The sequence below is a fragment of the Gorilla gorilla genome, chromosome X (assembly GCF_029281585.2).
Source record: "Gorilla gorilla gorilla isolate KB3781 chromosome X, NHGRI_mGorGor1-v2.1_pri, whole genome shotgun sequence".
NCBI classification, from domain to species: domain Eukaryota; kingdom Metazoa; phylum Chordata; class Mammalia; order Primates; family Hominidae; genus Gorilla; species Gorilla gorilla.
Genome location: NC_073247.2, coordinates 42975872 through 43003349, shown reverse-complemented (window position 1 = coordinate 43003349; position 27478 = coordinate 42975872). Strand labels below are relative to the sequence as shown.

Here is a 27478-nt window from a genome sequence, read left to right as displayed (position 1 = left end):
TATTTTCTATTTAAACATATTAAACATCCATTTTCATTGTTAAAAATAATGTAGTTAATGAATTAAATTCTGTTAATATTTAAATAATGACAGCATATACATATTGCAAAAGGCAGGTAATTTTAATCATATTTAAGAGGTATGTAAAGGCCAGGTGCGGTGGCTCGCACCTGTAATTTCAACACTTTATAAGGCTGAGACAGGAGGATTGCTTCAGTACAGGAGTTTGAGACCAGCCTGGGCAACATAGGGAAACCTCATCTCTACAAAAAAAAAAAAAACAAAAAAAAACAAGAAAACAATAACCTGGCATGGTGGCACGTATCTGTAGTCCCAGCTACTCGGGAGGCTGAGATGGGAGGATCAGTCAAGCCTGAGAGGTCGAGGCTGCAGTGAGCCATGATTGCACCACTGCAATCCTGCCTGGGTGACAGAAAGAGACGCTGTCTCAAAGAAAAAAAGACGTATATGAACAATCTTTGTTACCTTATTGTATAACTTTCAAAAATATAGCTGATATTTTAATGGTCAGTAAACTAATCTTTGAGAATATGTAGCTCAGTTAGTAGCTCTTTTCTTCATTGTTTTCTGATGGTCTGTATCATCTCCATAGTTTTGGGGGGTAATTTTTTTCTGCACTTTCCACTTTTACAGGTAGTTCTGTCTTCTGTCAGAACAGAGTGGAATTTTGGTTTAGCTCTCATTGTGGGGACCTCAAGTCTTGTACCTGAATACCGATCATAAGTTATACAGAAAAAGATAAATAATTCAGAGACTGAAGTGTTTCAGTTTTCATTAAACAGAAAGACCAGAAAGAAGTTAAAGAGGAGACATGTTCAAGTTCAATTAAACCAAATTTTATGAAGCTTATGATTCATCCAACATACCGCCATGTGTCTGCCCATAGTCCCCTCTCCTTCTAGATCATTTGCTGAAATGACATCTCAGACACAATCATTTACTTCATTGTAACTAAATACCCCTTTACTTCACTGCTATTTATAAGGTCCCTTTTGGATTTTGTTTATTAATAATCATCTAGAATTCAAATAAATGCATATGCCACTCTTGCCACTCCTCTTCAACATAGTACTAGAAGTCCTAGCCAGAGCAGTCAGACAAGAGAAAGAAATAAAGGGCATCCAAATCGGTAAAGAGGAAGTCAAACTGTCAGTGTTTGCCGACTATATGATCATTTACCTTCAAAACCCTAAGGATTCCTCCAGAAAGTTTCTAGAACTGATAAAATAATTCAGCAACGTTTCCAGATACAAGATTAATGTACAAAAATCAGTAGCTCTTCTGTATACCAACAACGACCAAGCAGAGAATCAAATTAAGAACTCAACCCCTTTTACAATAGCTGCAAAAAATAAAATAAAATAACAACAACAACAAACTTAGGAATATACCTAACCAAGGAGTCGAAAGACCTCTCCAAGGAAAACTACCAAACACTGCTGAAAGAAATCATAGATGACACAAACAAATGAAAACACATCCCATACTCATGGATGGGTACAATCGGTATTGTGAAAATGACCATACTGCCAATGGCAATCTACAAATTCAGTGCAATCCCCATCAAAATACCAGCATCATTTTTCACAGAATTAGAAAAAAAATTCTAAAATTAATATGGAACCAAAAAGGAGCCTACACAGCCGAAGCAAGACTAAGCAAAAAGAACAAATCTGGAGGCATCACAGTACCTGATTTCAAACTATACTATAAGGCCATAGTCACCAAAATAGCATGGTACTGGTATAAATATAGGCACATAGACCAACAGAACAGAATAGAGAACCCAGAAATAAGCCAAAATACTTACGCAAACTGATCTTCAACAAAGCAAACGAAAACATACAGTAAGGAAAGGACACCCTTTTCATCAAATGGTGCTGGGATAATTGGCTAGCCACATGAGGGAGACTGAAATTGGCTCCTCATCTCTCACATTATACAAAAACCAACTACAGATGGATTAAAGACTTAAACCTAAGACCTGAAACTATAAAAATTCTAGAAGATAACATTGGAAAAAACTTTCTAGACCTTGGCTTAGGCAAGGATTTCATGACCAGGAACCCAAAAGCAAATGTAATAAAAACAAAGATAAATAGCTGGGACCTAATTTAAATTAAAAAGCTTTTGCACAGCAAAAGGAATAGTCAGCACAGCAAACAGATAACCCATAGAGTGGGAGAAAATCTTCACAATCTATACATCTGACAAAGGACTAATATCCAGAATCTACAACAAACTCAAATCAATAAGAAAAATACAATCCCATCAAAATGGGCTAAGGACATGAATAGACAGTTCTCAAAAGGAGATATACAAATGGCCAACAAACATATGAAAAAATGCTAACATTATGAATGATCAGGGAAATGCAAATCAAAACCACCATGTGATACCACCTTAGTCTTGCAAGAATGACCATAATCAAAAAAATTTTAAAAAGTACATGTTGGCGTGGATGTGGTGATCAGGTAACAATTCTACACTGCTCATGGGGATTTAAACAAGTACAGCCACTATGGAAAACAGTGTGGAGATTCCTTAACTAACTAAAAGTAGAACTACCACTTGATCCGGCAATCCCATTACTGGGTATCTACCCAGAGGAAAAAAAGTCATCATTCAAAAAAGATACTTGCATATGCATGTTTATAGCAGCACAATTCACACCAGTGCAATCGTGGAACCAATCCAAATGCCCATCACTGAATGAGTGGTTAAAGAAACTGTGGTGAGTGTGTGTGTGTGTATGTGTATGTATATGTGTGTGTGTGTGTGTATATATATATATGTATGTATATATATGTGTGTGTGTGTGTATATATATATATATATGTATGTATATATGATGGAATACTACTCAGTCGTAAAAATGAATGAATTAACAGCATTTGCAGTGACCTGAAAGAGATTGGAGACTATTATTCTAAGTGAAGTAACTCAGGAATGGAAAACCAAACATCGTATGTTCTCACAGTTATGTGGGAGATAATCTATGAGGACACACAGGCATTAGAATGATATAATGGACTTTGGGAACTTGTGGGGAAGGTTGAGGGGAGAGAGAAAAGACTACAAATAGGGTACAGTGTATACTGCTCAGGTGACGGGTACACCAAAATCTCACAAATCACCACTAAAGAACTTACTCATGTAACCAAATACCACCTTTACCCCCAATAACTTATGGAAAAATAAAAAATAAATGCATCTGGTTAATAGAGAAACATATTATTTATATAAATTAAAACAGACTTTAAGTACTACAAATATCTTTTAATAAGAAATCAGAAGTGCTCAGATTAAATATAATCTCTTAACATTTTTAAGAGTTCCCAAATAAATGCAATATAAACATATTGAAAAAAATTATCCATTTCTAACATTTCAGCATCCATTGCCAACACACTCTCTAAGATTATCGCAACCATCTGAATACTACATTAAATACATGCAAAATACTTTCCTATATTCTTCTCATTTAGTGTAGAAGGAATTGGTATATTGAAATGACATTCATATCCCAGCAATTAAAATAATTTGATTTAGATAATGTTATGTGATGTGGTGATATAAACCAGGACTTTGCATTGTGATTTCATGTATTTAGAAACATTATTAGCCATTATCTGTTTAAATATGGCTTCTGCCACATTCCGGGATGCATATATATTAGACCGTTTTACTGTGTTCTCTTTTTGTGTCTCCATGTTTCATTCCAGGTATTTACTTCTGAATCTTAAGGTTTAGTAATTCTCTATTTACCCCTGTCAAATTTGCTGTTAAACCCATGCACTTAGTTCTTATTTTTCACTTACTGTATTTTTAATTCTAGAATTTCTTTTGGATTATCCCTAAAATATGTTATGTCCTTTTTATGGTTTACAATTGTCTGCAGCATTCTCAATCTTGTGTCTAATCTCTTTCAACATAGTCCGTGTAGCTGCTTAAGTCACATTTCATATATATACATATACACACACATACTTTAAAACATATAAACTTGTTTGTATACACATACTGTATATCTCTATATAATACTTTCCCTAATATAATTATACATATTAAAGTATATACGTACACACACATATGCCTCTTTAATAGCCTGTTTTCTCAATTGCAATTGGGATTAACAATGTATATGTCTCACAGGTTTATTATAAGAATTAAGAATGATAATATTTATGGGATTATTACTAGAGTTCTTGATACATACACTAAGCATGCGTACATGGGTGTTCTTTCAGTAAAATTAGACATGACGTGATATAATTTAAAAATCAAGGTCTTCGGATAATGATACTATTTTTTTCCAAGGCAAATGATAACACTGAGAAGAGAGTAGCCTTTCAGTATCAGATACAAATGGACTCTGCTCGGTTTCTGCAAATACCATCTGTATCACCTTGGGCAATTTACTTAGCTTCTCTGTTTTTCTGTTTCCTGGCCTTATCTGTTTTTCTGTTTCCTGACCTTATAAAACGAATTGAACAATATAGATTTTACAGGCTGATTTGTGAATTTAATGTAATATATGTAAGGTCCCTGGTATATTACACATGTAGCAGGAATGTATCTTCATAATCATATTAAATATAGTTTTCAGATTTTCTAATTTTGTTAATATTTGAAACTAGTAATATAATTGAGTTTGCTGACAATTTAGGAAAACATGGCAAAGTGTGACACAATTAAGTGATTCTCATTCTTTTTTCCCTTTTGATAAAGTTTTTGACACTTTGCCACCAATGCGCTATCAGGAGACCATGAGTGCCATCAGGACATGGATCCAGCAGTCAGAAACCAAACTCTCCATACCTCAACTTAGTGTCACCGACTATGAAATCATGGAACAGAGACTCGGGGAATTGCAGGTCTGTGAATATTTGAATGTCAAAACAATAAAGCACGCTTATCAAGCATTCACATTGATATAACCTTTAAAATATATTAGAATTTAAGTCATTCTGACAAGTATGGTAGTTTGCCCATTGAGCAAATGAAAATGAGACTTTACAGTATTATTAATGCATATACTCTATGGATATATATATACATATATATATATATGTATGGGCATATATACATGCTGTTTTTGAAAACAATTGTATGATCTATTTATGAAGTATATTTTTAATTTACCATGCATTTTCAGATGTATTGATTTTGATTATTAGAAAAACCATTGTTTTATTCCCCACCTTTGCTTCTTTATTTGTAACTCCTGTCACATTCTCAAACTGATGGGTAAAATCAGTGTACAGTCATCCCTTCGTATCCATGGGGAATTGGTTCCAGGAACTCCTATGAATATCAGAATTCACAGATGTTCAAGTCCTTTATATGAATGGTGTAGTATTTGCATATAACTTATGCACATGCTCCCATGTACTTTAACTCATCTCTGGATTACTTACAATGCCTAATACAATGTAAATATTATGAAAGTACGTGTTATACTGTATTATTTAGGAAGTAGTGACAATGAAAAAGTCTTACATGTTTAGTACAGATGTAATTATTTTTGTCAAATATTATCTATTAGTAGTTGACTGAATCCACTGGTTCAGAATCCACAAATATGGAGGGCTGGCTATATTTATAAAATTAGTTTAAATTTAAACATTAATTTTATGTAATGTAATGAGACATTTGAATTCTAATAGCTAAATTTTTTTTAACATCCTTATATCAGGAAAGATATACTAATATGGGAAATGAAAGAAATAATTTGTAAGAGATTTTAGAATACTTTTCCTACTTTATTTTATTTTTAGATGGAGTTTCATTCTTGTTGCCCAGGCTGGAGTGCAGCGGTGCTATCTCGGCTCACTGCAACCTACGCCTCCCGGGTTCAAGTGATTCTCCTGCCTTAGCCTCCTGAGTAGCTGGGATTATAGTGCGTGCCATCACGCCTGGCTAATTTTTGTATTTTTAAAGTAGAGATGGGGTTTCACTATCTTGGCCAGGCTGGTCTCAAACTCCTGACCTCAGATGATCTGCCTGCCTCAGCCTCCCAAAGTGCTGGGATTACAGGCATGAGCCACTGCGCCCGGCCCTTTTCCTACTAATTATAAAATACTACATTATGTGTTCAATAACTTTTTATTTCTGAAGACATGAAAACGTATTAGTTATATTTAGAAGCTGAGATAATATGTGCATTTTAAGAAAAATGTTTAAAAATTCAAATTTTAACTTTATCATATAGAAGTTTTTTTGGATAATTACATATTTTTTTGAAGTAATGTATTCAAAGAAAAATATATTTAAACAACTTTCATTATATATTGTCCTATTTAGATATTTATTCTACTACAATACCAAATGGTAGCTGTTTCACCTTTTTTGTTTCCTTTTGTTGTGGTTTTTAATGCTTGGCATAATGATTCCAAAGTCTATCTGGAAAAATGTGTGGCCTAATAGAACTAGTAAACTTTTAAACACAAGAATAAAAATGTGCAAGAATAAGAGTGGAGAAAACACAAGAAAAGGCAATTAGATGAGCAGAAGAGACTATTTCCACTGAAAAAGATAGGAAAGAAAATAATTGTTCATAAATATTATTGGGAAATGTATTAACTAACTAAAAAAAAGTATGAACATTTCCCCCAAAGTTACACCAAAATAAAAACCACATACAATAAAATGTTTAAAAAATGTGAGGAAGCCCAAACTTTGGAAAATTTTTAAAATAATAATGTTATAAAAATTTAGGCGGAGAAGCATAAAAATCAATGGAAGCAATCACAAATATTGTAAAAACACCAGAGACAATTTTAAAGAAATATGCTACCAAGGAAACTTTTTTTTTTCTGTGAATAAGGAAGAAAGTCTTGAGTAAGGTGTCCTCCAAAAAGAGACATATATGAATAATAAACCTATGAATAATTGTAACTTAAATTGTAAAGGAAGAAGTAAAAAAATTACAAGATGAGAATTTTTTTTGCATACTAAATTGCATACACACAAAAGATGTAAGTACCAATTTGGAAGTGGTGAACTAAAAATTGTCTCTTACTGCTGGAAATGTAAATTCAATATGAATTTTACTGAGGTTAACTCTTCAGTGCATCCTAATAACATACAACATTAATATAATTTCCATGAAATCTGTATCTGATGGAAATAATCAGAATACACTCAAAGATGTAAATGGAACTGGAGATAGATAGGATATTGATTGATGGATGGATGGATGGATAGATAGGTAGGTAGATAGAGATAAACATAATTTACAGGAGTGGAAAACTAGAAATTAATGTGTAGAACTAATAATGGAAATTGTTGAACTACAGAAGCCACTACAATTTTTGTTTTTGAAAAAATAATTATTTGACATGGGCAAATGCTCACACTAAAACACCTAGCTCAAAGTGTAGTTATATGCTAGATGTTGTCTAAATAATCAGTCATAGGGGAACAATTTGAAAAAGTGAAATAAAGTTAAGAAAGTAAATTAAAAAAACAAATTAAGTACCACCAAATAGGCTTAGGATACTATGAAACTATAAAACTTAGATATTTGACAAATTTTGGGTTGATATAGGTCACATTATAGGGGAAAGAATAACTGTTTATGTGTGCATATATGATCATATATTTAATATTTAGCTATACGTAGAACAAATTGAAAATTTATATAAAGTACTAGTAGTTCTGGTTTTTTTCCATTTTTATCATAAGCCTTTATTATTTTATAAAGTAAAAGTAACATTAAAGTAAATATTGAACAGGGGAAGTCTAAAGTTATGATCCTACTGTAGGAAATTACATGTGTTATACAGAATAAGTATAAATAAATTGTATAAATTCTCCACAAAATTAACCTTGAATTCCACCATAATACTACATAACAGAATAACATTTTTTGAAAATATATTAAGTACATAGATTGTTCAATAAGTTTTTCTATTCCATATATCAATATTATTAGCTATAGTTTTATGTAGAGTTTACTTTCCTGAAAGCTCAGTATAATTAATTTCAACTCCATTAACTGTATCACAAATGCGGTTATTAATATATATACTTAATTCAGTAAAATTAGATGCACTAAAACTCTTTGGCTCTGTAAGATATAGTTTTGAGATATATTTGACATTGTTCAGAAAAATACATATGGAGTGTTAAATATCACTAAATAATATTCAAGTTACTCTTAGGATAATATGTAAAATTTAAATTACCACTAGAAGTTTATAACTGATAGAAGATCATCTACTTTGTTTACATGTTTGAATCATATAGATTTCAAGTACAGTTAATTTAACTAAAACTCATCAATTATTATTCATCAATTAGGGTCAATGTATTTAAAAAATTGTTTTTTAGGCTTTACAAAGTTCTCTGCAAGAGCAACAAAGTGGCCTAAACTATCTCAGCACCACTGTGAAAGAGATGTCGAAGAAAGCGCCCTCTGAAATTAGCCGGAAATATCAATCAGAATTTGAAGAAATTGAGGGACGCTGGAAGAAGCTCTCCTCCCAGCTGGTTGAGCATTGTCAAAAGCTAGAGGAGCAAATGAATAAACTCCGAAAAATTCAGGTAATTCAAGATTTTACTTTCTACACTCATTTTTATTTACTTGTTTTTTCCCTAACGATACACTGTAAACTGTAAAGGTACATAAGCATTTGACCTTCAGCATCTTTCAAAGTTAGTGAGAAGATGAAAAGACATGAGTCTTTTACAAAGGATGGTGATTTGCTTATTCCTTCTAGGAAAAGAATAGGAGTTTTCTCAGTGTTTTTAGAATGAATTTTCTATTTTCACCATTACCAATAGGAATTAAACATGTTTTTAGTTTAATAATTTTCAAAACCAATCATTCATTTAGTCTGGTTGTCTTTTAAGATATGGGTAATCATTTAGCTTATGACTAGAAAAAAGTTATGTATATATACATTATACAGAGGTATAATGTAATCATTTTATATATATATAATGTATAGTATGTATATGATTATTTCCTATATTACCTTTCATTTCTGCTGTTTTGCTACTTATAAAAAGTATGAGTCAACTACGCTGTCTACATGTGCTATTATATATATAAAATATGGTGATATGTTCATAAAATTGCATTATATATTCATCCCATTATGTATAACTCCATATATGTATATGTGCAGGAGAAATGTAGGTGTATTAATGTCCTATGCTACTCCTAAGAAATTAGCACAAATTTAATGGCTTCAAACAACACAAATTTATTTCATTACTGTTCTGGAGGTCAGAAGTTCAGAATTAGTCTCTGTGGGCTAAAATTAAGGTGTTAGCAGAACTGTGTCTGTTTTGGAGCCTTTGAAAGAGAATGTGTTTTATTGGCATTTTTAGCTTCCATATATATGTATATATATACACACACATATAACATGTATATGTGTGTGTATATATATACGTGTATAAATGAATTATATATCATGTACATATATACATATCTAATGTAATATATATTACATATGTAACATGTTGCATATGTATATTAATGTTACATATGTAATATATAGTAATAACTTATTTTATCACCATATCGAATTTGTAATTCTGTGCTTAAATTTTTACCACATCACCTTCTTCCTGAAACCAAATTCCCTTGACTTAATTTGTTTGAATAGTGCCACCATACTAGTAACCACTCAAGCTAAAGAAAAACAGTAAACCAACAATTGCATTAAGGTCTAAAAGCCTAAAATATTCAATAAGGTAAGTAATGTGTCCCTTGAGTGGTCAATTATTGTGACAAATGTTAATGCTGGGAAGGAAATGTCGAAAACATTATGGTATGGTGGAAAAACATTGCAACAATATGCTCCTGGATTTAAATCCCAGTCTAGCTGCTTAGTTTTTGTGCTTACCTTTTACAAACCAAAGCACTAAGCAAACCTAAAACATTCTTTAATGCATAGCATTTCTTTACTTATAAACATATGTGTACATGCATACCTATGTAAATACTGCATGAAAATATCTATTATTTGTCAAGACCAGTGGCCTAAGAGGGCACAATTACATGGCTCTCGTTATCAAGGAGCCCACATTCTAGTGAAGGAGGAAGGTAGGTGTATTCATTTCCTATGGCACTCCTAACAAATTGCCGGAAATTTAATAGCTTCAAGCAACACAAATTTATTAGAGTTTTGGAAGTCAAAAGTTCAGAATTAGTCTCCGTGGCTAAACTTAAGGTGTCAGCAGGACTTTGTCTGTTTTGGAGTCTTTGAGACAGAGTCTGTTTTATTGGCATTTTTAGCTTCTAGAAGCATTCCTTGGCTCGTGTCCCCATCCTCCATCTTCAAAGTCAGCAGTGTAACATCATCTAGTGTCAATTTCTCTCTCCCTGTCTATCTCCCTCTCCCTCTCTTTCTACCTCTCCTTCTCACCTTCCTTTCCCTATCCTGTTCCCTGTGTTGACTTCCTTTTAATTAGGACCTTTGTGATTACATCATGCCCTGGTGGATGATCCAGTATAATCTCCCCATCAGAATCCTTAATGTAATCACATCTGCAAAGTCCTTTCTGGTAATGTACTCACAGGTTTCAGAGATTAGGGTGAGGACATCTTGGGGGTAACATTATTCAGCCTTGCATCGTAAATAAATTAAACAGTATGGGAAAGGTTATCACAGTAGGCAGGAAGGAAATCCAACATAAACTAGGAAAAAGGATTATGAAATATTATTGGAACATAGGTTGTCTCTGCTATAGATTAAAGAGGTAGAATTTAGTTAGCTAATACCGGAGAAAGAAAGAGTTCTTGAGAAAGCATAGCAGCATTTTCAGTTAACTGAAATAAGTTCAACACTGGGGAGACAATACATATGGGGATTAATAAAATATTATGGTTGGAAAACTGTTTTGAGAGTAGACAGTGAATGTCCTTGGATGCTATGTTTTACAATCTGAGTTTTAATCTAGTGGTGATGAGACTGATAATAATAACAATAAAAACTTAATAAGAAAAAACTGCTATTGGTTAAAGAGGGAAATAATATGATTCCACTTATGTTTTCAAAACATTCCCATGATGAGACGAAGGAGGAGAGGAGAAGATTACTGGCATCACTGTAGATCAATAATTAGAATGAGGTGAGACCGAGGCAGATATCAAAACGAGCCAGTGCATTAGTGGAGTCACTAATAAGACCTGAACAGCCCAGGCGTCGTGGCTCATGCCTATAATCCCAGCACTTTGGGCGGCTGAGGCAGGTAGATCACGAGGTCAAGAGATCAAGACCATGCTGGCCAACATGGCGAAACCCTGTCTCTACTAAAAACACAAAAATTAGCTGGGCATGGTAGTGCACGCCTGTAATCCCAGCTACTTGGGAGGCTGAGGCAGGAGCAATCGCTTGAACCTGGGAGGTGGAGGCTGCAGTGAGCCAAGATTGTGCCACTTCACTCCAGCCTGGGTGACAGAGCAAGACTCCATCCCAAAAAAAAAAAAAAAAAAAAAAAAAGACCTTAACAAGGACAGTGAAGATGTGAAAGAAGAGCAAATGTAGACTTGAAAGATAACAGCAAGGTGATCATCTTGAAGTTCTCTTAGATAAATACTTTAAAAATTATTATTAATAATCATATTAAAGGGGAAACTTTCTGTGGAGCACATATTTTCAATATAAATTTAAGTAAAACGGAAGAAAATAACACATGTAGACAGCATCGTTGAATCATACTTTTTAGAAGTGGCAAAACAGCAGAAAAAAAAGGTAATACGGGAAAGAATCATGGGTGAGAGATACTGGCTATTTATAAATGATAAAAGATGATGATTTTTACCTGATCATTACTTCGTACTGGTCAGACAAATAAAAGCAAAAGCTCTGTCTTTGAAGATGACAAAATATTAGTCCGAAAGTTCCCAACTGGAAGGACTATTTAAACTGTCATCTGTAGAAAACAATTTGTGAAAGTTCGGGTTTAGGGATGCTATAAAGACACCATTACATTGAGTTTATTGTTCATAGTTTGTTTTATGTACTGTAAGGGCACATTTTTAGTATTCTCATGAGTTGCTTTGTAACTTAAAATTTCTCTAGAGGGGGATATGATTTAATGTTCTCGAGAGTAACATGATAAAACCACATTTGGTAGTAATTTTTTTATTTTTAACAATAGCACACTTCACACACCAGTGCTCATACAGTAGACCATAAAAATGCAGTCTTAGTAAAAATATTCTTTGTCTCAAGAACTACTTAGAGACATCCTTTAAACATGGGAATTGTTTTATGGCTTGTGTTTAGACATAACACAATGATGAATTGTGTTAAAAGTAATCAGCACACCAGTAATGCCTTAGAACGGGTCTCGTTTCAGAATCACATACAGACCCTGAAGAAATGGATGGCTGAAGTTGATGTTTTTCTGAAGGAGGAATGGCCTGCTCTTGGGGATTCAGAAATTCTAAAAAAGCAGCTGAAACAGTGCAGAGTAAGATTTTTATATGATACCTTTAATATGAATAATTTTGTATGATTATTATTTGGTTAGATCAGTGTTTTACAGCCGGGGTGGATTTTGCTCTCCTCTCCCCAGTGGATTTTTTTAAACGTCTTTTTTTGATTGTCACAGCTGGGTTGGGGGTGGTGGTTAGATGCTACTGGTGTCTAATAGGTAGAGGAGAGAGATGCTGCTAAATATCTTACAGTCCATAGAACATTCCTCCAGAGCAAGGAACTGCACAATCTAAAATGTCACTAGTGCCAATGTTGAGAAACCCTGGGTTGAGTAAGTGAGGAACTGACAAAACATTGCCTTGTACTCAACCTCATTTGATAACATTATTTTACTATAAAATGCAGTATAATTTAAAGGTAATTTAAAGGTAAAGAATCCTTGGAGCTACTTGTTATTTCTTATGACAAATTACTGTTCATACTGTGTTGTTCTCTTCATCTATAATGCACTGTACTATAATATAACACAATATGCATTTTGAAATAATGTTCATTATACCATTGTCATGCAGCAGGAAGAAAACAATCTTGCTCTTTAAGGAAGTTTTTTTACAATACGAGCTAAAAAAGCAAATCCACCTCACAAATAACCTTCACACCCATTACACTGTAAACAATTTCTGCAATATCCTGTGTTTGAAAATGAAAATACTAACAAAGATAATAAAGTATGAAGCCCATCATTTTCACACATTTTTCTAACCAGAAATATTAAATTTATTTCCTTTTGTTTCTGATATAAGTAGAATACAAATAATTCCCCACTGGATTCATGCCATAATAACCATTGAACATTTTTGCAAGACTGTTATGCAGTCATCTATATCAATATCTCTGTATCTCAGATTTTAAAAGACAAAAATCCATATGCAATGCCATCAGTCCTAATTTTACATTTTCTAGCTATGTTGCATATCTAATATGTGGCAGTAATTTTTTTCAGCTGGCTTAAATTGATTTATTTTCTTAGCTTTTAGTCAATGATATTCAGACAATTCAGCCCAGTCTAAACAGTGTCAATGAAGGTGGGCAGAAGATAAAGAATGAAGCAGAGCCAGAGTTTGCTTCGAGACTTGAGACAGAACTCAAAGAACTTAACATTCAGTGGGATCACATGTGCCAACAGGTATGGACAATCTCTTTCACTGTGGCTTGCCTCAACGTACTTAACTAAGATTTCCTAATGTCTCCCTTCACCGTTACTTTCGGTTAAGGCTTTGTTCCTATGTTGTTGCTTTAAAGCACAATTAATTCTGACAAATTAATCTTTTTTCTAGCATATCTAAATATTTTCATGGTATATATTTTAAATAGTACACATTCATCTTATTTTGGTCCTAAAATGACTTTCTTGAACACAACTGTCATACTAAAAAATGAAATCCTATTCTTAGTCATTATTTCCAATCCATGTTTTCTTCAGAATATAAATGTATAATAATAATGGGATTAAGAAAAATATGTTACATGGAGATATTTTGTACAAAATAAAATGCATGGGTAATATATGTGTATGTAGAAATAGGATAAATAATTATAACTTTCGATTAACATTTCCAAGTTTGGCCTCTCCGACACATTTATTATTTATTTATTTTATTTTTTGGGACAGGGTCTCCCTCTGTCACCCAGGCTGGAGTGCAGTGGTGTGAACTCGGCTCACTGCAGCCTCAACCTCCTGGGCTCAAGCAATTCTCCCATCTCAGCCTCCACAAGTAGCTAGAAGTACAGGTGTGTGCCACCATGCCTGGCTAATTTTTTGTTATTTTTTGGTAGAGACAGGGTCTTGCTATGTTTCCCAGGCTGGTTTTGAATTCTTGGGCTCAAACAAGTGCTCTTTCCTTGGCCTCCCAAAATGCTGGAATTATAGGTGTGAGTTACCACACCTGGCTGACATCTAGTTTTAAATAACAATTAAGATTCAGTAACCATTAAGAATAGCTGAATTTAAAAAAACACACACACACAAAATGACTGTACACTCATATTTGAGTTTCTCATTTTTCTACAGAAGAATATTTTATAGATACCTATTTTATATTTAAATATTCAATTATGGATAGTAAGATATATTCAAAAATAGTGTATATCAAATACTTCTTGTTCGAAAGATACAATTTTGAACTAAAGCAATGAATACTTTTAAGTTCACCAATACATTAGTCCCCAATCATCTGCAGTTTTGCTTTTCCTGGTTTTAAATGCTTGTGGTCAATTGGAATCCTAAAATCGGTGCGCACAGTAAAGTAAGATATTTTGAGAGGGAGAAAAAGAGAGATAACTTGTTCTATTTTATTAGTTGTTAATCTATTACTATGCCTAATTTATAAATTAAATTTTATAGGTATGTATGAGTAGGAAAAAATCTAGTGTATATAGCGTTAGGTATTATGCATGGTTTCAGGCATCTATTGGAGGTCTTGGTATGAACATATCTTCCAAAGATACAAGGGAACTACTGTACCTTTTTGGAAATTAATAAGGGGTTTCAATTTACGTGTTAGAGGCAGTCGGTCTTTTGTTACTGATAAGTAAACTTTCAAAATAGAAAAGAAGTAATGTCAAAAGGCAAAAGCTACATTTGAAAATGAAAAAAAAAATTAGAAAAGTCAAGGCAAATCACTCAGCTAATACAATCACTGACAAGTGTTCATTGGTTCTGTTAATTCACAGATGAGCTGTCCCTGGGTCAGCTAGCTCACATTCTTCTCCTGAAGTAAGTCAGTGGTAGAAGAGTTGTTCAGGAAAAAAAAATATTACTTAAATAATAGATTATACCATTGATGTTTTCCTGGAAGGCCAGTATGAAAGGTATTTGTTTTTTGTTTGTTGAATGTTCTTAATGGATGAATAGAAAGAACATCACCAATTTATGTAGAGCAAGGGGAAAACATCAGCCAAAAAAAAAAAGTATAAAACCAACAATATTACTAAAACCTCAAGATTTTTACATTTTGCAGGAGTACAATTTGTAAAGGCTCTCTAAAAATTTCTTTGCTTAAGACCTTATGTCTGTTATATGTACTAAGAATTTGTTGTTCAAGAGAAATATTTTAAACACACTCATCTGTTGCATAGCAAAAAAGCTATAGATCCAAGCTATGTTCTGATCTCCATGTTCTAATCTTAGAATATTGTATGTATCTGTGCTTTTCCCACGAGTATCACTCTGGCCATGTTCTGACTTTGTAGCCAAATGAGTTAGGTTGTAAAAGGAAGGAACAGTGCGCTCAAGAAGAAGACGACGACGATGCGGTGAAAACAAGGAAGCCATATGTGAATATTGTTACCAATTCAGCGTTCCAGAGAGAAGAATGGAAATGAAGTGTAAATCTATGCATATCAGAAATATCTACAGACAAAATAAGTGTGTGATACACTCTTTTGCGTTAAAGATAATTCCTTTTTTGTCACCAGCTGCCAATGTCTGCAAAAACATAAATAATTTGAAACAAAATTGTCCAAATATCTGATATATTTGAGGATGCTTTCCCATCCCATGATCTAATTTTGGGTATATAAAATGGTTATTATTATTTTAAATTCTAAAGGGTATGTATATAAGTTTTTAAAAATCTAGATTCTAGCTATTTCTAAAAAAATTATCAGATATACGTGAGGGAATAAAATAGACATTGTAGTTATCTTCACGGAGATAATAGTTTAGTGGTGAAAATGGAAAGGAAATAGGTTAACACATTATCACAACAATGTCTGGTTTTAAGTCTTGCTTACACTCTGAATGTAGCAATAAGAACCCTTTAAATGAGAGTGACAGGAGCAGGAAAACTACTTTCTATTGGGTAGTCAGTAGAGTGTTTTCTGAAGAGGCGAAATTAAAGCTGATACCCGAGTAGTAGGAACTTGACAATTTGTTGTGTGAAGGAGTTCTGCCAGAAAATGAAGTGGAGAAAACCTCTGAGGCAAGAGAGGGCTTAGCATGTTTGAGGAGCTCAAAGGAAGCCAGGAGAAAAAGAGTGGGAAAATAAGTCAGAGAGGAATATGGAAGCCACAGTGATGATTTAGTCATTATGTCAAGTACTTTGGAAAGTCATCTGACTTTTAAGCATAGGAGTGGCATCATTTCATTTCATTTAAAATGGTTGTTTTAAGTTTGCTGCATATTCCTATTAGAAGAAAAATAAATCAAAAGGGCTGAAGTGGAAGCAGGTAGGGATTGCAATTGTTCAGGTAGAAAAAAAATACAGGCAGGAAAAAGCGGATATTTGTGGATATTGTAGTTTTCTGTGGAACCTCCATGCTGTTCTCTACAGTGACTGTACCATTTATATTCCCACTAACTGTGTAGTGTAGTTCCTTTTTATCTGCATCCGTGCCAACAATTATTTTTTGTCTTTTTGGCAATATACATCCTAGCTGGGGTGAGATGATACCTCATTGTGGTTTTAGTTTGCATTTATTTGATGATTACCGATGTGGAATTTTTTTTCATATCTTAATTGGCCATTTTTTTCTTCTTTTGGAAATAACTGTTCAGATTATTTGCCCATTTTTGAATCCCATCACATCAACATATGATATGATGTTTTATATCATAAAAACAATCATTATTTTTGTTTTTATGATATCTGAGTTTCTAGCTTCTGCACAGCAAAGGAAACAGTAAACAGAGTGAAAAGACAATCCACAGAATGGGAAAAAATATTTGCAAACTACTCATCCAACAGAGGATTAGTATCCTCATTACATTTTTGATGAGGACTTTCACACTTACATCTACCCAGAAGTATTATTCCTATCCTAACATGACACATTCCTTTATTCTTTTTAACAGATCCCATTAGATCTGGCAGTGCTTGCTGAAGGAGAGTGTTTGCTGAAAGTCTAGAGGAAGAATGAGGGAAGAATCAAAGTGTTTTCAGATATACTTCTGTTATGAGCTACATTGTAGGTCATTGTGATTTTAAAGAAAGAGTGGGTACTAAGAGAAGAACAAAATGGAATAGCTTACTAGAGTGACTAGCGGTTCCATCTTAGCCATATTTATTTTGGAGAAAAAGACAATCAGACATGTATCTGGAAGTCAAGTACACTTTTCAAACTGGGCATATAAACGAGGTACATAAAAATAAAGATAACATGTATATAAGATACTGTTTCTTGCCTATTGAGAAGATTTCCCCATGCTCCCATCCCTAAAATGCTTGGTCAAATTGGATAATTCGTAAACTCTTAGAGATGGAAAAGAATCTATTTTTGTTTAAAGCACTTTGTTGAGGTATGACTGACATAGAAAAAGCTGTACATATTTAATTTATACAACTTGATGAGTTTGGGGATAAGGGTATACCGATGAGACTATTTCCACATTCAAGATGATAAACTTACCTATCACCTCCAAAAGTTTCCTTCTGCCCCTTAATTTATTTAATTTTTTTCTTTTGTGATAAAAGCTTCTAAGATCTATCCTCTTAGAATATTTTTTACAATACAGTATTTTTAACTATAGGCCCAATGTTGTACAGTAGATCTGCAGAGATAATTCATCTTGTATAACTGAAACTTTGTATCCTTTGAGCATCATTTTGCGATTTTCCCCTCTCTCAGCCTTTGGAAACCACTATTCTACTCTCTAGTTCTATGAGTTTGACTATTTTAGATTCTAGGGAATGGAAGGAAATATTCACAAATCATATGTCTGGCAAATGATTAATATCCAAAATATATAAGGAACTTCTAAAATTCAATAGCAAAAATAAAACTGAAAAATAACCTGATTAAAAATGAGCACAGGACTTGAATAGTCATTTCTCTAAAGAATACGTACAAATGGCCAACAGGTACATGAAAAGGTGCATCACTAATTATCTGAAAAATGCAGTTAAAAGCCACAAAAACCTCTTCATACCTGTTAGGGTGGCTATTATCAGAACAAAACAAAGCAAAAGATAGTAAGTGTTGGCAAGAATGTGGAGAAAAGGGAATTCTTTTATGGTGTTGGTTGGAATGTAAATTGGTGCAGCCATTTGGGAGAACAGTTTGGAGGTTCCTCAAAAAATTACAAATAGAATTTCCATTTGATTCACCAATCCCGCTTCTGGATATATATCCAAAGGAAATAAAATCAGGATCTCAAGGAGGTATCTGCACCCCTATGTTTACAGCAGCAATATTTACAGTAGCCAAGACATGGAAACAATCTAAATGTATATTGTCAAATAAATAAAACATGGTATATGCATATAACGGAATATTATGTAGCTTTAAAAAAGAAAATTCTTCCATTTGCAGCAGCATAGATGAACTTGGAGGATAGTATGCTAAGTGAAATAAACCAGACACACGCGGTGAAATACTGGAGAATATTTTTTTTGTGGATGGAAAGGCACAGTGTGTAAGACCAGAAGCTCTGAGATCAGATCGCCTGGGTTTAAGTCTATCCACATCATAAACTGCCTGTGTGATTCTAGAAAAGTTGTTTAACCTTTTTGTGCTTCAGTCTCCCAATCTTTAAAATGTGATGATATTAATACATAATTCATAAGTATATAATAATTAAATGAGTTCATCTTTTCAAGGTGTATAGAGCCTCATCTAACATAGATTAATCACTATACATGTTTGTTAAATAGAAAACAAATAGAAACCTACATATATAAAATTATAAAACATGTATACTTTCTAAATAAATAATATATGGTTATATATTTTAATTATTAGTGGCTTTAAATTTATAGTAAATAGTTATCAATAAATGGGATTTAGAGGTTAGGTGGATGTCTTTCTGCCAGCTTACAGATCATTGTCTTTCTCTGGGTCAGTATACTCTTTGGGTGTAGTGATCTCCAGATCTCTTTCGTCAGATCTCTAACTGTCTTTCCATCTTTCTGCAAAAACTAGCTTCTTGTTTTACCGAGACAATATAAGCAATCAGAATAGAAGTTGCAGTACTCCCACCGACCTGCATATAAGCTCACAGACTCTACTTTCCATTTGTTTACATAGATGAACTTTCTGTGCTTTTGTCTAAGGCCAGCTTTTCCACTTATGTATCTGGATCCCTTTCCCTTGTCTCTGCACAAGGACATTGTAACAGCTAATGAACAGCCCTCTACCTCCTACATCTTCCCCACGCTACATCATTCCCATCATTCCCATCAGTAGAGAATTATTCTGTAATATCTCCTGTCATTTAAAAGAATCCTCAATTGGACAACAGTCTCTCTAGCAACCTCTCCATTCCCGTTTCCCTTTACAGACATTCCTTTCTCTCCATTTCACTCCTTCCCTTCTCTCTTGAAGCCAATTAAGAGAGCTAATCAAACTGTTATCCTCACTATTCTATTAAAGCAAATTTTGTCAGGGTCACCAGTGAATTCGTATCACTAAATCGCTAAATTCAGTTGGCTTCTGCGTCATCATTCTTTCTTAATTATCTCTTAGTTTTCCCTGACCACTGTCAATATCCTTGGTGGTTCTATTGCCCTGATCACTAAATTTGAAAGTGTTCCAGGGCTCAGTCTGTGGACTCCTTTTTTTTTTCCCTATTACCACTCACTCTCTGGGTCAACTTATCAAGCTCCATAGTTTTAAATGTAATCTGTAAGTTGTTCCTGTAAGTTTTTTTTTTTTTTTTTTTTTTTAACAATCTGGACCCTTTCTAATGATCCTAGACCTGCATACCCATTTGCCCACTCAACACCTCCACATCAATTAATAATAGGCATATTAAATCTAGCATGTCAAACCAAAATTCCTGATGTATATACCCCAGCCTACTACCCTAGTAATTTGCCTGTTATTACAAATGGCACCTCCATCTTTCCACTTATTCAAGCCAAATCCCTCGAGATTTTCTTGTCTCCTATATTTCTCTTACAGCCAGACATCAAATCTATCACCAAATGCTGTCGTTTTTGCCTTCAAAATTTCCAGGATCCAACAATATCTCACCATACTTGAGCGCGTGCACACACACACACTCACACACACACAAAGTATGTATGTGAATGTATAGTTTTTACTAGAAGTCTTGGCTGAATTCCATTAGTCCCTCTAATGTTTTTGTAGCTTCACCCACTGCCTTAAAAGATATTATAACAGCGCAGAGTTTCTAAGTAGAAATTTAGCAGCAGGTTTTCTTAATTTATAAAATAGCAAAAATAGCAGCATGTTTTCTTAAGTTTATTATAGGTTCATTGACTGCACAAAATAACATTTATACCTTTTCTAGTACAATTGCAAGACATATTGTTCTAGATGTGTTAGGGTGAAACCTTTATTTACATTGTAATAGATCAGGTACTACATTTCCCTAGGTAAGTAAAGAACCTAAAATGAAGTATTATCTATATTAGGCTCAAAATGGTTGTAAATTATGAGGAAAATCAATGCGATGGTGATTCTACACATATTTACTATTGGGCAAAGTACCATGAACACTTCATTTTACTAATACTGTGCATTATATATTAAAACAATACTATGAAAACGCTGTTACTTAAAATATATAATGTTGTTTAAACCATAGAGAAGAATACCATCTTTTGAATAGAATTACTTTTTGAAGTAAAAGTGAGCACTATGTATAATAATTGTAATACTATAGAGTGCCTTGTAACAAGGTATATGACTTTCTTTTAAATGTTTTAAGTTTTGCATTTTTCTGGTTAATGAGTAATGGAGTCCATTGTAGAAAGTTTTAGTTTTCAGAAATGCATGAGGCTTTAAATAGCAGATGTTTTCTGTAACCACAGACAGACTGTTGCAACTTGCATTTTACACGTTTAACTTTATATTGAGCCACTTTTCATTTCAGTAAAGATGTATTTGTGATGCACAGTATCCCATAGTATATATATGTCATAATTTAATCTCTTATGAAAGCACCTTTGGGTTTGTTTTCAAGATGTTTGGTCTTTAAAGCTGAATTAAATATTGTACATGTTACTCTCTACACTTTGGTTGGCATGATTCACTCTCAAAAAATGGAGCAGTTGACTCAGATTCGTGGACATTAACATTTTTATATGTTTTGCCATCTTACTATCTAAACGGTTGTATTATGTTGGATATTTCCCTCAACAAGTATAAAAACTTTGATTTTCCACATCCCTGCCCAAAATGGGCTCTTTATTAATTATTATTTTTCCCTGTCTTAACATGTGAAAATGCATTAATTCACTTCGATTTGCAATCATTTAACTATAAATGGTATTAGAACGTCTTTTATATACGTTTATTGCCATATATTATCTTCTTTGTGAATTGCCAAACTACGTTTTATGCACTTTTCGTTTTTTCTTTTTAATTTATGAGAGTTTCTGTAGATACATGATTATGAAGTTCTTAGAATATTTAAAATAGTAAAACATTATGAAAGAACACAAAGAATAACTATTTCTATGTATGCCAGTAAAATTACTGTTCCAACTGAAACATATTATTTTAAAAAGCCTTGTTTTTCTCCATTCACAGAAAAGCATTGTCACACAAACAGCTGAATTATCAACATCGGGCAATACGTTCATTTTATTAAGTATGCCAAATAAACAGACATGTCTTATTTTCACACTTATGGGAAATTGAGTGTATCTGATCCCCATGAGTTATTTTCTTATGCATATAAGCTTTTTGCTTCTTTATCATTACTATCTAAGCTTTCTGTTATTTACATACTGATCAAATAATATAATAATAATGTTTCATCACTGTCAATAATCGTGTTTTGTTTGTTTGTTTTGTGGAAGGTCTATGCCAGAAAGGAGGCCTTGAAGGGAGGTTTGGAGAAAACTGTAAGCCTCCAGAAAGATCTATCAGAGATGCACGAATGGATGACACAAGCTGAAGAAGAGTATCTTGAGAGAGATTTTGAATATAAAACTCCAGATGAATTACAGAAAGCAGTTGAAGAGATGAAGGTAAAAAAAAGATAAACTAAGTAAAACAAAGGAAATAGATGGAAAAAGAAAGAAATGCAACAATGCTTGAAGTTGTATACAGTCTGCTCTTTCCTGGTTCTAAGAGAAGTGGTTGATTTTTAATTAATAATTTTAATTTAGCTTCAAGTTTAATATACATTTTAACAACCTTAAACTGCTTAATTTTAATGCATTGTGGTCAATTATGAAAATTGAAAGTCACAATTTGAAACAATTTTCCTTTAAAATCATGTAGTATTAAGAGAGCAGAATGATCTCATTGCATTAACTGTCTGTAGCTGATGTAAATGTACGTTGAAACTGTGCAAAAGTATTCTTGAAAAGACAAATTTATAATGTAGTCAACAAACTGTGTTAATTTAATTTGGTAGTTTAAAGGCATTTCTGAGAATTTGGAAACACTAAATATTTGAACCCGTAGCCTTTAATATGGATAGAAAGGACTGAGTTTACAAGTACTTTTCTTGAAACAATAGGACAAAATATAACATTGACTTATGACCAAGGAAACTGGTATGTAGTATGCAGTATGGATTTGGAGGTGAAGCCTGGAGTTGAACCTACATAGTGGCATTTCGTATGGCCTTGGGCAACAATATAATAGTCAATATAATCCTCTGTTTTATCATGTTTATATCATCATACTTCCTCACTTGAATGTATGAACTGTTGATTGTAACTAACATGTAAGTAAATTGCCTAACTCAGAGTTGGTGTTCAATTAGTAGCTATAATCATAATTATTATTTTTATGTGCTAGCAAGAACTTAGAGAATAACGTGAAATATTAGTACTGTAGATATTTGGTTCAAGTATTGTGACAAGGAAAAATCATTGTGGAGCCAGATACTTGAGTTTAAAACTTAGTTCGGCCCCGTGCCAATTGTATAAATTGGGGTGAGTTACATAAGCTTACTGAGCCAAATTCCTTCATTTGTGAACTGGGTATCAGAATGTCTGCTTTCAGAATCATTAGAGGGATGAAATATGAAATTTCTAGCACAATGCCTAGCACAGTATAAATGACCATGACTCATTATTTATTATTTTAATTGTGAAAGGGCCACGTGGTAAAAAATTGTGTACTCTATTATATAATTTAAATGGTAATTCAGAAATATCTATTATAGTTAATAGCAGAAAGTTACTCACATGAAAACTCAGATGTTTAAATATCGAATCTGTCATACGGCTTTAGTCAAATGTTGAAAGTAAATATCTAATATACTCCATAAATATGTATAAATATTATGTGCGTATAAAACTATAATGAAGAAAAAATTTGTATAAACTAATCATTTCTAGAGTATTAAAAACACCCAATTATTCTAATCTGGCAATAGCATATTTATCAACTAAAACTTATTGCATACTTACTATGTGCCAAACACCCTCTAGCTACTGAATATAGAGGGTGGTGAGCAAGACCACTGCCTTGGAATTTACATTCTAGTGTTCTAGCGTGTGGTGAGGAGCAGGCAATAAATGGAAAAATAAATGAAATCATGATAATTTGCCTAAAAGTAAACATGGATTTTGAAATCAAGAATGAATAATGTTCAGGCAGGATTTGAGGGTGGTCGGATGCTATTTTAGAAAAACTTGACTTGTAGAGCATTTATGAAGAATTGTATGTAATATGAGAGAACTGAATCATAAGGAAGAGCCAACCACTTAAAAAAATCTTAATGGAAACACATTCTATTCAGAGAGCATAGCTTCTGCAAAGACCCTGAAGCTAATTGGGAAGAGAAAGAAATCTGTCTGCCTGAAGGAAGGAAAATGGGATAAAATTACCTCAGATAAGTCTTGGGAGGTGGGCAAATATCTGTTAACAAACGGGTTTTGTTAGAGTATCACAGTTTTTATTCTAAATGGACAAGAAAAACCATTGGAGTATTTCAAAAGAGAGACCAAAATAATTTAAAATTTGACTTTGGGGAGGTCACCCCTGTGGAAAACTTTATCAGAATGTGAGAGCTAGAAGGTACTTTGAAACTTGTGTAATCCACACTTCTCTCTCTGCTTATCAGAAAACTGCAATTCCCAGATAGGTCAAATAATTTAGCCATAGTCACAGACTTTATCTGTGGTAGAGCCCACAGGATTGAAGGTATTTTATTCTATTTCATCTCTTTTTTCCTTTCCTTTCCTTTCCTTTCCTTTCCTTTCCTTTCCTTTCCTTTCCTTTTCCTTTTCCTTTTCCTTTTCCTTTCCTTTCTTTTCCAGTGTGTGTCACTCATATGGCCTTTTCTCTTGTATCTCAATTCCTTTCTCACTGCATCTATTTATATATGGCCACTACCTCAGATCCCTAAGTAGATACTATAGAGTCATTTGTGTTCAGCTGCTCTGATTATCCCTGGGTTCCTTTGGTTCAGTCCCTCTTCTGGCCCTCTTCCCTCTCCCTATGAGCGATTTGCCTATGTCACCAACAACCCAGTCAGATCTCTCTTATTTTCCTGTGCTCTAGAGTAAACTGTCTCAAATTTTTAAAATTTGAAAACCATCCTTGAAATGAGTGTTCCAACAAATTTGTCTACATTGATTGACATGTTTTGATAATTGGTCTAGCTACAAAATTGGTTTAGTATGAGGGTGATAGTAAAAAGAGGTAAACTCTGGAAGCCTCTGGCAACAACCACTGGAAGAGTTGGCAGGAAGATTTCATTTCTTGAGTTTTCAGCCTGCTACTCAAGACAGTTTCTGTAAGTCAACTTCACCACCTGGAGGTTAGCAATAGTGCCTTGTCCTGACTTCTACCTGTGCTCATTTGATAGCTAATTTTTCTTTATTGTCAGAAGATACTAACAGACCTACTTTGACATCTCTCCCTGATACTCAAATAAGAAATAGAGACCCCCTTCTTTTTATGTTCTTTCCTGTGTTTTACTTGAAAATGAAAGTGCTGTTTTGATAACTTATTTTTCCCCTGAAAAGGAAAGTTTTTATGACATAAAAGAACCCAGGGTAGTGTTTGATAAACAACCTCTGACTTTAAAACTTTTATGGAGATCAGCAATCACTATATGGTAAAACTTTTTACTAAAACCCTTTGAAAAACACTCTGGAAATTTATTAACTGTTTTTATTTTTTTTTAATTTTTACTCTATTATAAGTCTAGTACTAGTGCTTACCAGAACTTACACGTAAAGTGAGAATAGTAAATACACAAATAAATTTGTATAATCACTACAGCAGTCATTCCTGCATCTGAATGGACATCAGAATCACCTGGAAGTCTTGTTTAATACACAGAGTGCTGGGCCCTGACCCCAGAATTTCTGATGTAGTGAGTCTTGGGTGAGGCCTGAAGTTTTTCATTTTTAACAAGTTTCAGTTTGATACCAAAGAACAAGTTGCAGAGTGATTCCAAGCACGCTCACTTTAAGAAGCAATGGTGTGAAATCCTAGCAATGAAAGATGGCAGAGCATATCATAGTTAGATTCGTGGAAAGAAACAAGAGCCACCGTTTTTATGAGGATTTGTATAGAAACTGTCCCAGTCATTTAGCTTTCTACTTTTTCTCCTAGTAGAGAAATGCATCATCATCTTCTTTCCTCATATGTACCTGGGTTAATAAATTTTGCTGTTTCTTCTTCGAACATTTCCCAAGATCTGAGCCTCTTATTAAACCAAGAATATATGAAGCCTAAAAACCGTGGAAAGAAGTTCTTCATTCTACATGTTTATGTAGTTGCTTGGGTTATTTATAATGAGTATAAATTGTAATTTTATTCATTAGACTGACTACAACATGCTCCTTCCTCAGCTCATGGAACATTTGAGATTAGCTTAACAGAAACTATGAGAAAGAGAGGATATAATTCTGAGGATGGTTTCCTTAAACTCTCTGAACCTCAGTTTTCTGATGTCCAATATAGAGATAACAAAACACATCTGAGAAGGTTTGGGTAAAGATCTAATGAGGTAGCACTTATGACATGGCTGGCACAGAACACAGTAGCACATATTAAATGATGAATGGTTATCAAACTTGTTGATTATACTATAATTAAGTCAAAATTCAATTTGTGTAAAAACAAACTCTATGCTCAGTGATGCCAAAAAGCTGATTTATTTAGAATATTGAACTAAAGATTTCAATCAAGTAAAATCGGTGAAGGTAAGCATTCTATAGGCAAAACAATTTGCATTTTCTGACATAATGCATACTTTTAAGGAATTGTGGTACTAAATCCAAAGGAGTAGGGTGATTATGTTGACACATACAAAGGCATTTTATAGCTGACCTTATCCATATCCTGCCAATAAGCCCTTACCTTAACCACCGCATTGTATGCAGGCCCAACTTCTACATTATAGAACCTGAGTTCCTTTACTCGATGGCTTTCTGTGGCCACTGAATCCCACTTTTGCACTTGTGTGGTAGGCTGCAAGTACTGGGAAATTAACATTTCCCCACAGCCTTTAAGAATTAGGGAAGATGATATGGAAATATTACCCCAATTTCTTCACCCCTGAATGGGATAACCCGCAGGTATATATTTCTCAGGGCTTTCTAACAGGATTAAACTCCAGTCATTAACAGTGTTTGCTGGGATTAATAAGTATGCCCATATGGATCTCTCTTCCCTTTCTTGTCTCAATTCCCCATTCAGCTACCAGAATTTCTTTCACATGGCACACGTATATAAACTACTTATATTTGAAAGCTAATGTCAGGTTTGACCCCTGGAGGAACACAGACTAAAGATACAGTGTGTATGTGTGTGTGTTTCTAAAATACATGTACGCATTTGAAGTTAAGGAGTGTAAATGTCTCCCAACCGAAGACCACCACCAACTCTCTTGTAGCTGAACAAGTTGGGTTCATTACTTTTTGCAATGAGGGAGAATACACAACATGGAGGCCGGGGGTACGTGTGGATGAAAAAAAAAAAAAAACATTGTAGGATTTGTGCTTGTGTTAGGGGATTTGAGGGAGGGTTTAAAAGCTTTTCTTTGGATTGCTTGTCATTAGTGTTTAGGGATAGCTCTATGGGTATCGTATCTTGTCCAGAAGGAGAGAAGACCAGAATGAGGCTAAAGTTGCAATTAATAAAGAAATGGCATTCGTTCACATTAT

The 27478-nt window shown here is 33.7% G+C and overlaps 1 protein-coding gene across 8 annotated transcripts in view; it reads left to right on the top strand.

The window, feature by feature from the left end:
- The window catches only part of DMD (dystrophin), a 2091067-nt gene that overhangs the window by 735911 nt on the left and 1327678 nt on the right, over window positions 1-27478 (top strand). For all 8 annotated transcript variants that reach the window (XM_055376532.2, XM_055376533.2, XM_055376528.2 and 5 more), the window contains exons 22-26: window positions 4753-4898; window positions 8359-8571; window positions 12346-12459; window positions 13456-13611; window positions 22196-22366. In XM_055376532.2, the coding sequence (XP_055232507.1) occupies window positions 4753-4898; window positions 8359-8571; window positions 12346-12459; window positions 13456-13611; window positions 22196-22366 (800 nt within the window). The remainder of the gene's footprint in view (window positions 1-4752; window positions 4899-8358; window positions 8572-12345; window positions 12460-13455; window positions 13612-22195; window positions 22367-27478) is intronic.